Source organism: Nematolebias whitei, chromosome 10 (assembly GCF_014905685.2).
Source record: "Nematolebias whitei isolate Nwh7 chromosome 10, NemWhi1, whole genome shotgun sequence".
Taxonomy (NCBI): domain Eukaryota; kingdom Metazoa; phylum Chordata; class Actinopteri; order Cyprinodontiformes; family Rivulidae; genus Nematolebias; species Nematolebias whitei.
Window position 1 is genome coordinate 23,290,809 of NC_056507.1, and position 15,273 is coordinate 23,306,081.

Consider the following 15,273-nt stretch of genomic DNA (forward strand, 5'->3'; position numbering starts at 1 on the left):
GTCCCTCTTTGTGCCTCCTTTTGCTTCTTTGTTTGGCAAAACAAGGCCACTCCATTTTCAAGGAAAGAAACTGTACTGACGTTTTTTTTTTTTCAAATGCTAACTCAAAGTTTAAGGTCAAGATAATGGTTGCTTTTTGGGAATTTGTCAAAACACATGAAATTTACAAAAATATGTAGAAGAGACAGAAAGAAGAAAATAATTCTATTCTTAAACTTTAAATTAAACCATTAATTTTGACATTGGGGGTATGTTATGTTGTGCATCCCTAGTAGAATGTTTAAGAAGTTTCAGTTCTGGCTTTGTTATTGCTCCAGTGCAAAACACTTATTTCTTAGAAGGAAGAAAGGGATAAGGTGAAATTGGGGTGAGGCGTATGACATCCTCAGCAATATGTTGTGACAACCGGCTCAAAGTACATATGGGATTTTCCTTTTGTGCAAGTAATCGTGTTGAAATGCTGAATTAGGAGTGGAACCATGTGCTCGTTGGACATAAATTAGTATGAAAGGACTGAAAGCATGTCTCCTTCTATAGGCCAACAGGAGGCGTGTGCAGCACTTCCTGTAACTTTGTTGAGTTGTACTCAGAGCAGGATATTTGACTGAGGGGCTTTTCTAAATGTGATTTTTTTTTTAAAGCAACAACAACAAAGAAACTCCTTGTGGCACAGCTTATATTGAAAAGAACACCTTGAACTTTTATTCTTCCAACACAGCAATGGCTTTAAAACATAAAGTTGGAAAGAGAATGAAAACTCAACACAAGTGCAAGTTTCCATTAGTCATTGAGTCCAAAACAAATCTCTGGGTATGTCTGGGTTAGAAGTAATCTTTCTGTCTGTGCCTTTACACTCAATGACAAAAAGTTTTAATCCAGGCAGTCCATAGACTCGTTTGTCATTTGCAGGATATTTTTCATTGAAAGACTGTACCAGGGTATTGTCTAAGGAGATGTAAGAGATTCAAACTCAATATAACACTGATCTAGCGCTGTGCCATCAAGGTTACTTCACTTACTACCAGACGTTACTGAATTCACACCCTATGACTTCTTTTACTGTGACATCAAGATGCAACAGGATTCACACCAAGATCAGGACTTCATTCCCTCCAACGATAGCGCCATTTCAAATGCAGACATCTTGCAAATTTAATTATTTAAATATCCATCGCTGTTCTGTATATATTACCAAATAATATCTAACTTGGTTCATTCCTTCTGGGTGCTTCTGTAAGTGAGTGTAAATAATTTCCAGTGTTTAAAACCATCTTGGCAAATAGGATCAGCTCTACTCTTCTAACAAAAAAAATCCTCTGTAGTAGGTCAATTAAATAGTGTTTCCAGATGTTTTTCAAATACAAAGTGTCTGTTAGACTGAAGTATACTCCTGTGTGTGACATATGTGACAGCATATGGTGTACCGTGGTTCATACCTTGTTAGACTGAAAAAGGATTAGAATTTTTATCTTGCCCTGGAATGACAGACTCCTTGAATAATGGCTGAACATCTTCAAATTTCAGTGGGTGTCTGGTCTCACCTGATAAGTTCCCTTTTATGTTTGGGAAACATTGCATGGTATTTCTCCCATAGTGCCTCTTAACACCTCATATGGAAACACAACCTGCTTTTGCACATAGTTTGGCTGCAAGTTAAAGCTGGACCTTATTTTCTGATCACACACGTTTCATTTGAGCTTGTGAACAGTTGTGTGCTGGGATTTCATCAGTTTACTCATGTTTAGTTTTGACATTACCGTTTTACTATTTATTTCACTTATCTAAGGCGGGTGATAAAAATGCATTTGTGCTCAATAGTATTTGGGGCATGTATTGCATGTTCACTTATTCCCCTAAACAATATATATATATATATATATATATATTTTTTATCCAAGCATACTTGACTGCAAATATGTTGTTAGAGCTTGTAGACATCCGTTCCATCAATAGTTCCCTTTGGTGCATTGGTGTGATTGATTGACATTTCTGTGTTAGTGGGTTATGACTAACACAGTGGTTTCAAGCTTTAAGTTATGCAGTTACTGAGCTGATATTCGCAAAGGTTAATATTAGTTATTTTTCTTGTGACTTGTGTACACCTTTTATTAGTTCTTGAGTAATTTATGTGTCATTTGTAAATTAAGCTTTGCTATATATCTGACATTTGAATGCATAGACTTTTATTTCTCTTAAGTCCATTTATATATTTTTTCTTCAGTACTGTGCAAAAAATATTAAATATGCTAAAATGCCATTTGTTGTTTAAATTAAAACAATAAAATACTAACAGAAAATATGAAAAGCTGACAAAAGGAAAATCTTGCTTCTTGAAAGGAAAATGTAAATAAATGTGGAGTCATTCTAGTTGTATACACAAGATTATTGTATATGAAGCATTTACAATAACAACAAATTATATTACTTCTTCTTCCTGTGCCTGGAAAATAAACATTTTAGTCACTTTCTGTCTGTCTGTCTGTCTGTCTGTCTGTCTATACACACTCACACAGTGTATCTGTTTGCTCAGTTTGTATAAATATATGTTTTCAACTTTTATTTTAGACTATTGCAGATACTATTTGTTTTTCAGTTCATTCCACTTTTTTTTAACTGGACAAAATATTCCCATTAATGGAAATCCCATGGAAATGATACAAGGTTTGCTGACTGAATAGGTGAAAGGCTGTGTTTCTTTCTGAATGAAAGTTGGTAAAATGATGATAGAAATGTGAACACACCAGGAAACTACTGTGTAGGCGTATTTTATCCCACTTGCAAATCTTTGCCAGGCCATTTTGTGTGTTCATACATGGACCAGCTTCAATGAATGAAATTCAAGAAAAATGAAACACATATTGGTTTTGCTGCCAAATAGTTTGGCTTCACAGTGTCTCTGTAGCTCATTGAAAAGCAAAAGGTTTCTCCAAAGGTCTGATCATCAAACCAGCTACCAGTGGGTAACAAAATCTACTGAACCCAAGTGACAATGACCCAGATGGAGCACCTGACAATTGATATTCCAATAAGTGGGTTTTGTAGTTTAGACAATCTTTTTACACATTGGATTACTTTGTAAAATAATTACAAATATACTGATATTTATACATACGATTCAACTGAACTTGATTATATATGGATTTTAGTTAAGTATGTTGAAAAGGGTTGCATTTTCTCTCTGTGCATGCGTGGGTTTTCTCCGGGTGCTCCGGTCCAAAAACATGCATGTTAGACTGATTGGTAACTCTAAATTGTCCCTAGGTGTGAGTGAGAGAGTGAATGGTTGTTTGTCTCGTTTGTCTCTATGTGTCCCTGTGATGGACTTGCGACCCGTCCAGGGTGTACCCCGCCCCTCGCACAGTGATTGCTGGACATGGGCACCGGTGACCCCGTGACCCAAAATGGAATAAGCGGGTAAAGATAATGGATGGATGGATGTTGAAAAGGGATGAAGTGTACTGAATTAAACATTAAAGTACTTTGATAAAAAGTTTTGTGTGTGTGTGTGTGTTTGTGTGTGTGTGTACGTGCGTGCGTGCGTGCGTGTGAACAGGCGTGATATTATATACTGAACAAAAAATATAAATGCAACACTTGTGTTTGCTTCCATTTTTCATGAGCTGAACTCAAAGATCCAAGACTTTTTCGATGTACACAATAGGCCCTTTTCTCTCAAATATTGTTCATGAATTTGTACATGTAAACATGTAAATCTGTATTAGTGAGTACTTCTGTTTTGCCGAGATTATTCATCCACCTCACAGGTGTGACATATCAAGATGCTGATTAGACAACATGCTTATTGCACAGCTGTGCCTTAGGCCGGCTACAACAAAAGGCCACAAATGTGCAGTTTTATCACACAGCGCAACGTCACAAATAAGTTTTGTTCAGCTGTACCCTTTTCAGGGGTCACCACAGCATGCAAACTCGCATGAAATGTTTGGCAGTTTTATGCCGGATGCCCTTCTTGGTGCAATCTGGGTTCGATCCCACAACCTCAGGATTACAAGACCATGGCATTAACTACCAAGCTACCACAGCCCCCAGCACAATGCCACATATGTTGCAGGTTTTAGGGAGTATGCAGTTGGCATTGTGACTGCAGGAATGTCCACCAGAGTTGTTGCCCATGAATTTAATGTTCATTTCTCTACCATAAGCAGTCTCCATAAAGCATTCAGAAAATTTGCCTGTATTTTCAACTGGCCTTACAACCAAATACATCATATAACCACACCAGCCCAGGACTTCCTCATCCAGCATATTCGCCTCTAAGATCGTCTGAGACCAGCCACCTGGACAGCTGTTACAACAATCAGTTTGCATAACCAAAGAATTTCTGCACCAACTGTCAGAAAATGTCTTGGGGTATCTCATCTGCATGCTCAGCATCCTCATCGGGGTCTCCACTAGTCTGCATTGTGTTGTTGTAACAGACCTGAGTGGGCAAATGCTCACATTCGATGGCCTATGGCACAGTGGAGAGGTGTTCTCTTCACAAATGAATCCCAATTTTCACTGTACAGGGGAGTTGTCAGACAGTATGGCATCGTGTGGGGAACAGTTAGTTGATGTCAATGTTGTGAATTGAGTGGTTCATGGTGGCAATGGGGTTATGGTATGGGCAGGCATATGTTATGGACAATGAACACAGGCTGTTGTGGTTATGTGTGATCTGTGGTTGTGAGGCCAGTTGGAAGTTTTTCAAAATTCTCTGAACATGGACATTCCTACAGTCAGCATGTCAACTGCACGCTACCTCAAAATGTGCAGCATCTGTGGCATTGTGCTGTGTGATAAAACTGCACATTTTAGAGTGACCTTTTGTTGTGGTCAGCCTTAGGCACACCTGTGCATTAATCATGCTCTCTTATCAGTATCTTGATATGCCACACATGTGAAATAGAAGGATTATTTTGGCAAAAGAGAAGTGCTCATTAACACAGATTTACACACATTTGTGAACAATATTTTAGAGACAAAGGCCTACAGTGTACATCGAAAATGTCACAGGTGGGTTGCAGATTCAATATAAGCCAGACACAGGAGTGCAAAAACAAGAACAGTTTTTATTTATTTGGTTGCTGGAGTCAGGGTCCAAGGCGGGAGTCCATTCTTCTCAGTCTGTACATGGCAGGTGCTTTTGTCACGCTGGTGCCAGTGACGTTGCTCTTGAAGAGTGAGCTGCAGCAGCGGAGCAGGCTGAAGCTGTCCGTGGTCCGGGGGGCGGAGGGCAATCCAGATTCATGGTCCAGTAGTCGTAGCAGAGGTCATGCATGGGGAAGCTGAGAGCAGAAGCCAGAGCCAATTCGTGATCCGTAGGCGAGTCTACGAAGGAGAAAAGCAGGGTCGAATACCGTGGTCAGAGCAAAGAGTTCACATCTGAAGAGGGGTAGGCAAGGCGAGGAATCCGTGGTACAGGTGAGGGGTCAAGGCAATGCAAGGCAAGGCAAAGCAAGGATACAAGTCATGAAACAAGATACTATGAAAGGTTTATCTATCTTGGACCATGAGAGGTGTAATAAGTTGGCAACAAGTGAGTAAGAGACAGGGACTTAAATAGTGAGCTGAATAGGTGAGTGGAATCAGGGCTGATTGCTGTGAGAAACAAGGGAGGCGTGGCCTGGCTTGGAAGGAGCAGGATTGAGCTGGAGAAGGGTGATAGGCAACACAAGGCAACACAAAGCAGGGGAAGAGAAACTACGGCATGAGGGGCAGAAACAATGGCAGGAGGGACTGACAGTGAGACAGGGGACGTGAACATGTCATGAAGGGGCAAAGATGTGAGCAGATGGGGGGTTAGCATTGCATTTATATTTTTGTTCAGTGTTAATAAACCAAGGTTAACAGCAATAAATGTTACTCATTCATAATAGAACTTACTGATTATTGTTCCTATTTGGACCATGACTAATTAAAATTGGGCTTAGATTTTTTATATTTTCTTGTTTTATTTTTTATTTTTAAAAGTCCAAATGTTTTTTCAACTTGAAAATATTTTAGATTGATGCTAAAAAAAAGACCCACCTAAACTAGCATTTTAGTATTTTTTTAATCCACATCAGTTTATTAGAAAATATAACTTATAATGCCCATTATATTTAGTAACTGCACCATTTATGAACAGCACTTTCCCTTTCAGACCTGATTATTTTAGCCTGTCTTCCTTTTAATTTCAGATTTATAGTGAAATGCCTGCTTGTCTGAACGCGTCTGGGAAAAAAAAGCTTTTGTGTTTTTTCACGAGTGCATTTGTCAGTGTGTGTTACAAAGAGTAAAAGATAGCCACAGGCAGAGAATATTACCAGTTTATTAGAACCCTCACTGAAGAAGATAAAGCAGAAGCTTTTTATCAGCCTGCTCTTCAACAGGCAATAAAACACACATCAGATCCACCTGATTATTGGTAAATTATCCTGAAAACCCTCTAAGGCATTATCTTAGGTATCACGCAGGACAAACAAGTGCTCTCATTCACAGGCACATACTCACAAACACAACCTCAGTGCTCTTCCCACTCATGTGTACATTGGCTGCTAGAGCTGTCTTTGTATCCCATCACCATAACAACTGCCTCAAAGCACATCAGAGAGAGAAAAAAGGAAAAGCCAAAGTGAATTTCTCTCACTCAGTTCGATTCAGAGATGGTGAGCGTGGCGCTCGGCAGATCCTCACAGTGTGTCAACGTGGTGTGTGTGAACAAGGAGCAGGCTTGTACAGGCAAGCAGGCTACAGATGACTTGATGTGAAGAGAAAAGGGTTTGTCATGTGATATTCAGAAGGTGTTGGGCAGCGTGACTTTTTAGCATCTGGACCAGGTAGTTTGTGATGCCACACATGGTGAGTGTCCAAAAGGCTACTGCTTTCTGTTCTCATTTCTGCAAGTGCATGGTTGCAAAATCATTTTAGTTGTGTTACACTGTATTGTATTAGGTTGTGCAAAATGTGATGTGTGTGCATGCATCCGGAGGGTTCTGCACATGTGAATGTTTATGTAATAACTGAGGCTGGGGAACCATAAAAAAATAATAAAAGCAATGAAAGTTGTTGTAAATTCTACAGTATGTGGAATACTGAAAACATTGTACAGTTACATCCACAAGATAAAGGTTCACAATTGAGCTAAATCCCTCACATATAACATTTTACGCTTTCATTGCCATAATAAATTGTAACAAGCTTATTTAAGTATTTATTGTGTGTGCTGTATTTAAATTGTTATTCTTGTGACTATGGTATGTATTGTCTTTTATGTACTCCAAAATATATAGTTGCCCTGATTTATTTAAAACCATGTAAATTAAATATGAAGTGTTTGTTTCTCATGCATGATTCACAGTTTTTTTTGTATTTTTAATCTATGAGCCTACACCAGCTTTTGTACAGTTGATGGACATTTTTAATCATGACAAAGGAAAGGTTACAAGAAAAAGAATTACATCCACGAAGTATGTATGTTCTGTGGGTTTGATTTGCAAATGGATTAATTCCTGTGCTTTTATAATAAAAGTAATTATTTTTTATGACATTTATGGATTTATTCTGCCTAGTGACATTTAAGGTAATTTTAGACATCGTACAACATTATGACTATTTTCATTGGAACAAAAAATATAGTATAAATCTCAGAATTGTGCAAACCTTATTTTGCTGTCCAGCCTTTTTTCCTTCTTTTTTTTTTTGGCTCTTCTGTAATAGCTTTTATATCTTCTGGTCCATTTGGTTGACATTGCAGAACAGAAATAAAACCTCAAGCATAGAAGCAAAAAGCAATGACTTTCAACTCTGAACTGCATTATTAATCATCTCAATCCACATGAGTCTGACATCACCCAAATGTAGCTATCTCTTCCCCCACTTTTCCCTATTCCCCTTCTCCCCGTTCCCTTGTCTCTCTCCATTAGGCAAACCTGAAGAAGTTCATGGAATATGTGCAACAGAGGAACATTGAAAAGGTTTCAAGGTTCCTGGAAAAAGGCCTGGACCCTAACTTCCATGATCCAGACACTGGAGGTGAGCAAATATTTTTTTTATTAACTATCACAGTAATACTCTACTTTAGTCAACATATTGTCCTTTTCCAACTTTTTTTTTTTTTTTCCTATTGTACTTTGCACCTCTTTCTATCTTTCTTCTTCACAAATGACCATATATGGATTTTCTGAAATAAGCCTTCTGCTTGCCGGGTAAAGCTGGATTATTCTCCTTGCTAATCTCATTATGTATAAATGTTTGTCCATCCACAAAGGAGGTTCCCCTGCTGGGTGACCTGTAGTTTAGCAGATGAGCTGAGAAGCGACAGGAACAAAAGAATAGGTTGGTGTAACACGAACAGGAAGCGGCCATCTAGGCAGGAATGGAGAGTGACAGTCACCACAGCCAGGGCTTCATCCAAACGCAGTCACTGAAAATATAAACCCACGTTTTTACCTGGAAAGTGGTTTGAAATCAGTTGCTGACAACTGCAAATATTTTAAGTTAATTTTCAAAGATGAATGCACAGTAAGACTTCAGAACATGTGATTTTGTTACAGTTTGCTTAGTCAGCCTTTAATTTTACAGAATGTCCACTTACGCTGGCAGCACAGTTGGAGGGATGTGCAGAGCTCATCAAAGTGCTAAAAAATGGAGGTGCACATCTGGACTTCAGAACAAAAGATGGCATTACAGCCTTGCACAAGGCTGTGCGCAGCAAGAACCACACAGCACTTATAGTGAGTACAAAAAAAAACCAAACATACGCAATCTGACTCATGTTTTATTTCCTTTATTCGACCATTCAACTCAAATCTTTTTCTTTAGAAAAATAAAGATAATCATGAAGGCAGAGATTGGTAAACTGCAGTGCAGGTGCTTGAGCAGTGAAATACAGAAGGTGCTTAGGCAGCTACTCAATATGCGAGGCTTAGCGTGCTCTCTTTAGATGGGCTGGCATATCCATCTAATGGCCTTGCATGTGTGAAAGGGTTTCATATGACTCACATAGTTGTTACTTCATTGTGCTGAAACGGTTAAATCTCTGTTTCTTCCATTCCCATTACTAAAACGTTCAATGTCACTGAGCCATGTAACATATAGACAAAACATTTGTGTTGATAGTTTAGAAATTCTAAGTTTCGTACATAAACACAACATTTATGTGCTTACAACCCCATATTTAGGGGGTTACGACTAGTTTTATTGGACTCTTTGACATTGATAATTCATATTTTAAAAAATAAGTGTGTTTTAGAGAAGCAACTAAATACCTTAAATCTACCATTTTGCTTGTAGACACTGCTGGACTTGGGTGCATCACCTGATTATAAGGATAGTAGAGGGCTGACTCCTCTTTACCACAGTTCAATGGTAGGAGGAGACCCCTACTGCTGTGAACTGCTGCTACATGATCATGCACAGGTCGGCTGCGAGGATGAGAATGGTTGGCAAGAGATACACCAGGTAATACACAGTGACTCACACACAGGTGACAGTTTAATGGACTGTGTGCAGAGTAGAAATGCAGGCATGAGGTTTAAAAGTCACATTTGTTTTTTTGAAGTTTCTGCTCTTTGTTAGTTGTATTATTATTTCAGTCGGCAGCAAACTGCAAATACAAAGATTCATTTAAAAGCAGCTCCTGAACTTTTACCTTCCTAAATTTGAATGAAACAAGAATAAAAGCCACATCTGGTTATGAAATGTTACGGCTTGAACGCCTGTTATATTTTGTTGTGTGCAGAACGTTTTTATTATTATGCAGAATCTGAGATGCATATAATCATCAACATAGCACCTTACCTCAAAAAGTGTGAAGGTGTAGATGTGGTCACAGTAGTTACACAAACACTGTGAAATAATCAGTAAATTATGTTTACTTAATTGATTTATTGCTTTGTTTAATGACAGATTATGGTCTGTCGCTCACCTCTTGTACACTGTTGTAATGCTGCATTGAATGGCAAGAGACAACAAAATCTCTAACTTTGAAACAACATATATACTAAAGTAGATTTTCTAATCTCTAACTTAAGCTTCTTTTTTTTTTATATTTACTCAAAGATGAAGCTCATGTTATTTGTTGCTGTACATTACGTGTTCAACAATGTAATTTTGAGCTCCAGCTTCTATCATCCAGATGTCGTTAAATCTAAAGTTTTAGTGATTAAGTCACTGGACTCATGTATTTGTATAAATAAATCTAAAATTCAGTTTCACTCTATCTTTTTAAAGTCCCACATTTTAAGTTTTAGATCTTGTTTTTTATTCTTACTACTCTTTGAATCTGGCTTTGTAATGACTTTTCTCAACTTAACGAGTCAACTCCTCCGGGCTTTGTTCAAATCTGTCAACCACATGACTCTTACTGCGGAGGAGGTCTCTCGATAATTCTCAGTGAGAAGTGGAAAGCCCTGCTTTCTGCCTCTGTTCCTGCTTTCGACTCCTTTGAGTCAGTCTGTCAACTTTTACTGGACACATTCCTACCACCTCTCTGCCTCTTTAAGGCCAGATTAAAAACTCTTCTGGTCAGAATCGCTTATCCAGGCTGATTATAATTCTCATTGTCTTGTTCTTTTGCTGCCTATTTTTAGTATTTTAATGATTTTTACATGCATATTTTAGTATCTTGATGTTTTTATATGTACAGGTACATGTTGCTTGCTCGGTGTCCTCGAGTGTCAGAAAGGTGCCTCTAAATAACTCATCTTATTGTTATTATTATTTGTATTTACAAACCTTTAATTGAAAACAAATTGTTATGATGTCCATTGTAAAACATATTTGTGTAGAAAACCGTGGTTTTTTTTTGCTATATACTTTGTATTTGTTTAGCAGAGTAAACAAGTATACACATTAAGTAGTACATTAAGTAGCAACAAGCATTACAAGAAGTCTGTAGCTTATATTTTTGTTGCTTGGCTTGGCTGTAAATCACATAACTGAACACCAATGGTATTTAATTGTGAAATAATAACGAATATAGCATTACCATATATAAATTTATATGACAAGTAGGCACACAGTACTTCATAGAAAACCTTAAACCTGCACTGTATTTATATTAATATTCTATCAGTGCTTCATTGGCATTATTTTAAACATGCTACAGATTTGAAAATTACTTGATTTTAGCTCTTAAAGAAACCTGCATTGCACATACAGAAGTTAGACATATGGAGCATTAAAGTGTTTGAGTCTTAAAGTGGATTTACTTGACCATGCTGAAATAAATGTTTCCACAGCTTGGTCTGCTGGATACTTGTCAAGCCATTCAGGCTGAACTTCAGCCAACTCTGATCAACAGACAAGCAGTTGGTGCAGGCCTCCTTCAAACCTTAATGTAGTTGACCTTGATGTAAAGAGATTTTATTCTATAATTAACACCACATGGTGCCAACTTGCATCCTTCTTGGACTTATTAGTCTCATATTCCATTCAAAGATTGTAGAGATTTTTTTATTTGCTGTAAAGAATATCCCCCTACCTAAAAATTGCTTGTGTAGAGTTCATCTCTAAAATTTTCCCCAAACTGCTGAGCAAGGATTCGACTAAAAGATTCACCAAATAATTAACTGCCAGGCCGCAGCAAGGTGATGGCAGTAAAATCCTTCAGATCAGTGCTCATCTTGGTGGTTCAATGCAGCAGTGCTTTCCTCCTGATGTTAAAGGTCTAATAACAAGGTGGCACAGGATTCCCTTCTTCGTCAAGAAATAATTCCCCCACACGTCTATCAAGCAGACATCCTGCAACGACCTGCTAAGACTAAGCAATTGCCGTCTGATATATTAGTGGTATCTGATCACTGCTGAGTATGAGTCTTAGTAAAGAAGAAAATCAGAGTTTAACCCTTCTACTGTCAAAGCAACTCAATTCAAACAGTTTCCCAGCAGTCCGACTCATGAACTCTAACCAAGTAAGGACTTATACTGTATATATTTTCTGGATTACTAAAAAACTAAAATGACACATGTTGTGTGCATTTCTCTACACATAAAGCTCCATACTTTGCCCTTTTATAAACAGTATGACTTTATTATGTTTTTGTTTGTATCAGGTTCTTCTTTTTAGCCTATATTTAAGTAGTTGCACTTCTTATGCTTAAATGAATGCAGACAACTGTGGCAAACACTGAATTTGACAGAATATGAGAAAGTGAAGAGAAAATGTGGATTAGCAATACTTTTGCTTTATTAAAATTACTATCAAAACTATAATATTCACCTATGCTCATGTTTGTACCCTATATATTTATGAAATTCATCGCATATTTAGTTCATCTTGACAAGGAAAATGATTCAAATGGAATTTGTCAGAAAAGTGATACATAAGAAATTTAGGTGTTTGAAACACTTCATTTAGGTGTTTGAAACACTTCATTTAGGTGTTTGAAACACTTCATTTAGGTGTTTGAAACACCTCTTCTGTCTGATCATTTTTAATTACCTTTGAGTTTACATTAAATGACTACACAGTCACTTAGAGTAAATTTCATCTTAGCAGGTGTTTATTAGAAAATGCTGTAACCAAATTTAAAGATCGTCCATAGTTTTCCTCTGTCTTGCAGATTAATACATCAGAGAGCAGTGACTTAGATCATATGGTTGATAAATTTACAACTTCTTTGCAAACTTCATTCGATAAAACTGCTCCGCTGAAAAAGAAAGTAGTCAATCAGAGGAGACTAACTCCTTGGTTCAATTCTGAGTTACATACTTTAAAACAAGGATCTAGAAAACTGGAAAGAAAATGGTGCTCCACTAATGTTGAAGAATTTTACTTATCTTGGAGAGATAGTCTACTAATGTATTAAAAAGTGCTCCAGAAAGCTAGAACTTTATATTATTCATCTTTAATTTATTAAAATAAAAATAACCCCAGGTGCAGTACCATAACTAGTCTAATGAAAAATTCTATCTCTGTTGATTCACATATCCCTACAACTAGTGATGAGTTCATGAAATTCTTTATAAATAAAATTATTTGAATTAGGGAAAAAATTCAAACCAACATTCCTACTACCACCTCTGGTTCCGTGTCAGATGAGACAACTTTAAATATGTCACTAGAACCTGATCTATGTTTGGACTGTTTTTGTCCTGTTGATGTCTCTGAATTGCCAAAATTAATAGCTTCATGTCTGCTAGGTCCCATCCTAACCAGATAATCCCTTAATTAATAACCACTTCATGGATCTGCTTAATTTGTCTCTAATGAATGATTATATACCACAGAGTTTTAAGATTGCTGAAAGTAAACCTTTACTTAAGAAACATAACCTTAACTCAGGAATCCTAGCCAATTATTGACTTTAATTTTTATTTTTTTTAAAAAGACTTGAATATGATATTGGAATTACAGGAACAGCTCTAAATTGGTTTATGTCATATTCATCTGATATATTCAAATTTGTAAATGTAAATAATGAATCTTCTTCATACATTAAAGTTAGTCATGGAGTTCCTCAGGGTTCAGTGCTTGGAACAGTACTCTTTACCTTTTATACTGTATGCTTACTTTAGGTAAAGTTATTAAACAGCATGGGATACATTTACATTGTTATGCTGATGATACACAGTTATACTTGTCCATGAAACTCAATGAATCCAATCATTACTTAGACTACAAGCATGTCTTAAAGACATAAAAACCTGGATGGTCCTAATTTTTTTCCTTTTGAACACAGACAAGACTGAGGTTCTGGTTTTTGGACCTGAGCATCTTAGGAATGTGTTTTTCAGTCTTTCACCCTCCTTGAATGGTATTAATCTGATTTCTAGTTCTAATGTTAAAAATATTGGTGTTATTTTTGATCAGGACATGTCTTTTATCCCCCACATTAAAAACGTTACTAGAACTGCCTTCTTCCACCTGCGTAATATCGCTAAAATTAGAAACATCTTATCTAAAAATGATGCAGAAAAACTGGTTCATGCATTTGTCACGTCCAGACTGGACTATTTTTTCATTCATTCAACTTTTATTTATACAAGTTAATCCTATTGAGCCTCTGGGACTTATTTATTGCAATGGTTTATTATCTGGGTGTCCAAATACTTCTTCGAAATGTCTTCATTTAATCCAAATAAACTGAATTGAATTGAACTGTGACAATTAAAAACTTATACATTTTAATAATTTTTTTTAAACTTATTTTTTTTGACAAATTCACCACTTTTCTATTCAGATCACTGTTCAGTAGTGTAGCCTGTTCCTCCTAATAGTGTAGCATTATCTGCTGAAAGTTGTGCTGTTCTGTAATATTTCTCAATCATCCATTTGACTGACTGAGTTAGAAGTTTTTGTCTTTGAAATTGAATGAATAATGTTCATAGTTACATTAAACAAAACACAAGAACAAAAGTCGAAGGTAGCCAAAAAATAAATGAGCTTAAATGTGCTGAAGATCATGAAGTGCATTTGGAGAAACAACCTCAATCTGCACAATAAAGGACAATCAGGATAGTAGTGTGTTTTTACACTTTGTGTACACTCCTGAAATGATATTTCAGATTAAATCACATAAATTACATATAGTGTAGCAAACAGCACTTTTTCAGCTTAAGACATTTTAATATTTTTATGCCTTTCAACATTTTGGTTTTTTGAGAGATTGTGTGTCTTTTTCACCATTACCAATCTTGGGGTATATATTGTCTATAATAAGACACTGCAGAATGCTGATAACCAGAAACACTTCTGGGATAATTTGTGTGCTGTTCTTTACTTCTTTCATGGACTCTTAGTAAGACAGAACACACGAGGGAGAGCTGCTTTCTTCTTTGTGACTGACAAAGGACAGAACCAGAAAGTACATATGAGGAATGAGGGGGAAAAAAGGACAAAATATGTATTGCTTCAAGTTATGTGAAATGTAGCACAAAAAGGGCTAACTTGTACCAGAATAACTTCACACATTTACATTTAGCCCCAGGTAATACAAACAATACTTTCATTTCCTTTTAGATAATTTAATGACATGGACAGGAACGAGTTTTAATAGGTTGTAGCCAAAAGAAAAGTTATTTTTAGATTGGTCAACAGTATTTTGTACATTTGTGAGCTGGTAAGTCACAGCAGGTCAAAGGTGGAGCGTTTAATTGAAAATTATAAAAGCTTGGGCTAAATATTCAGTTGGCTCAGCACTTTTGAGGTTTTAATCCATTAGTATTTGAAACAGAATATCTGCTGCAATATGGTTTCATGGGGACTTGAATTCAGGGACATTTCAGCTATTCATTAAATACTGCTACTTCAGCTATATTGAATATAATATATATATATATATATAT

General features: G+C 36.7%; 1 protein-coding gene across 1 annotated transcript in view; it reads left to right on the forward strand.

The window, feature by feature from the left end:
• The window catches only part of shank3a (SH3 and multiple ankyrin repeat domains 3a), a 159,180-nt gene that overhangs the window by 51,968 nt on the left and 91,939 nt on the right, over positions 1-15,273 (forward strand). The window contains exons 4-6 of the mRNA XM_037683201.1: positions 7,908-8,016; positions 8,566-8,717; positions 9,277-9,444. Of these exons, the coding sequence (XP_037539129.1) occupies positions 7,908-8,016; positions 8,566-8,717; positions 9,277-9,444 (429 nt within the window). The remainder of the gene's footprint in view (positions 1-7,907; positions 8,017-8,565; positions 8,718-9,276; positions 9,445-15,273) is intronic.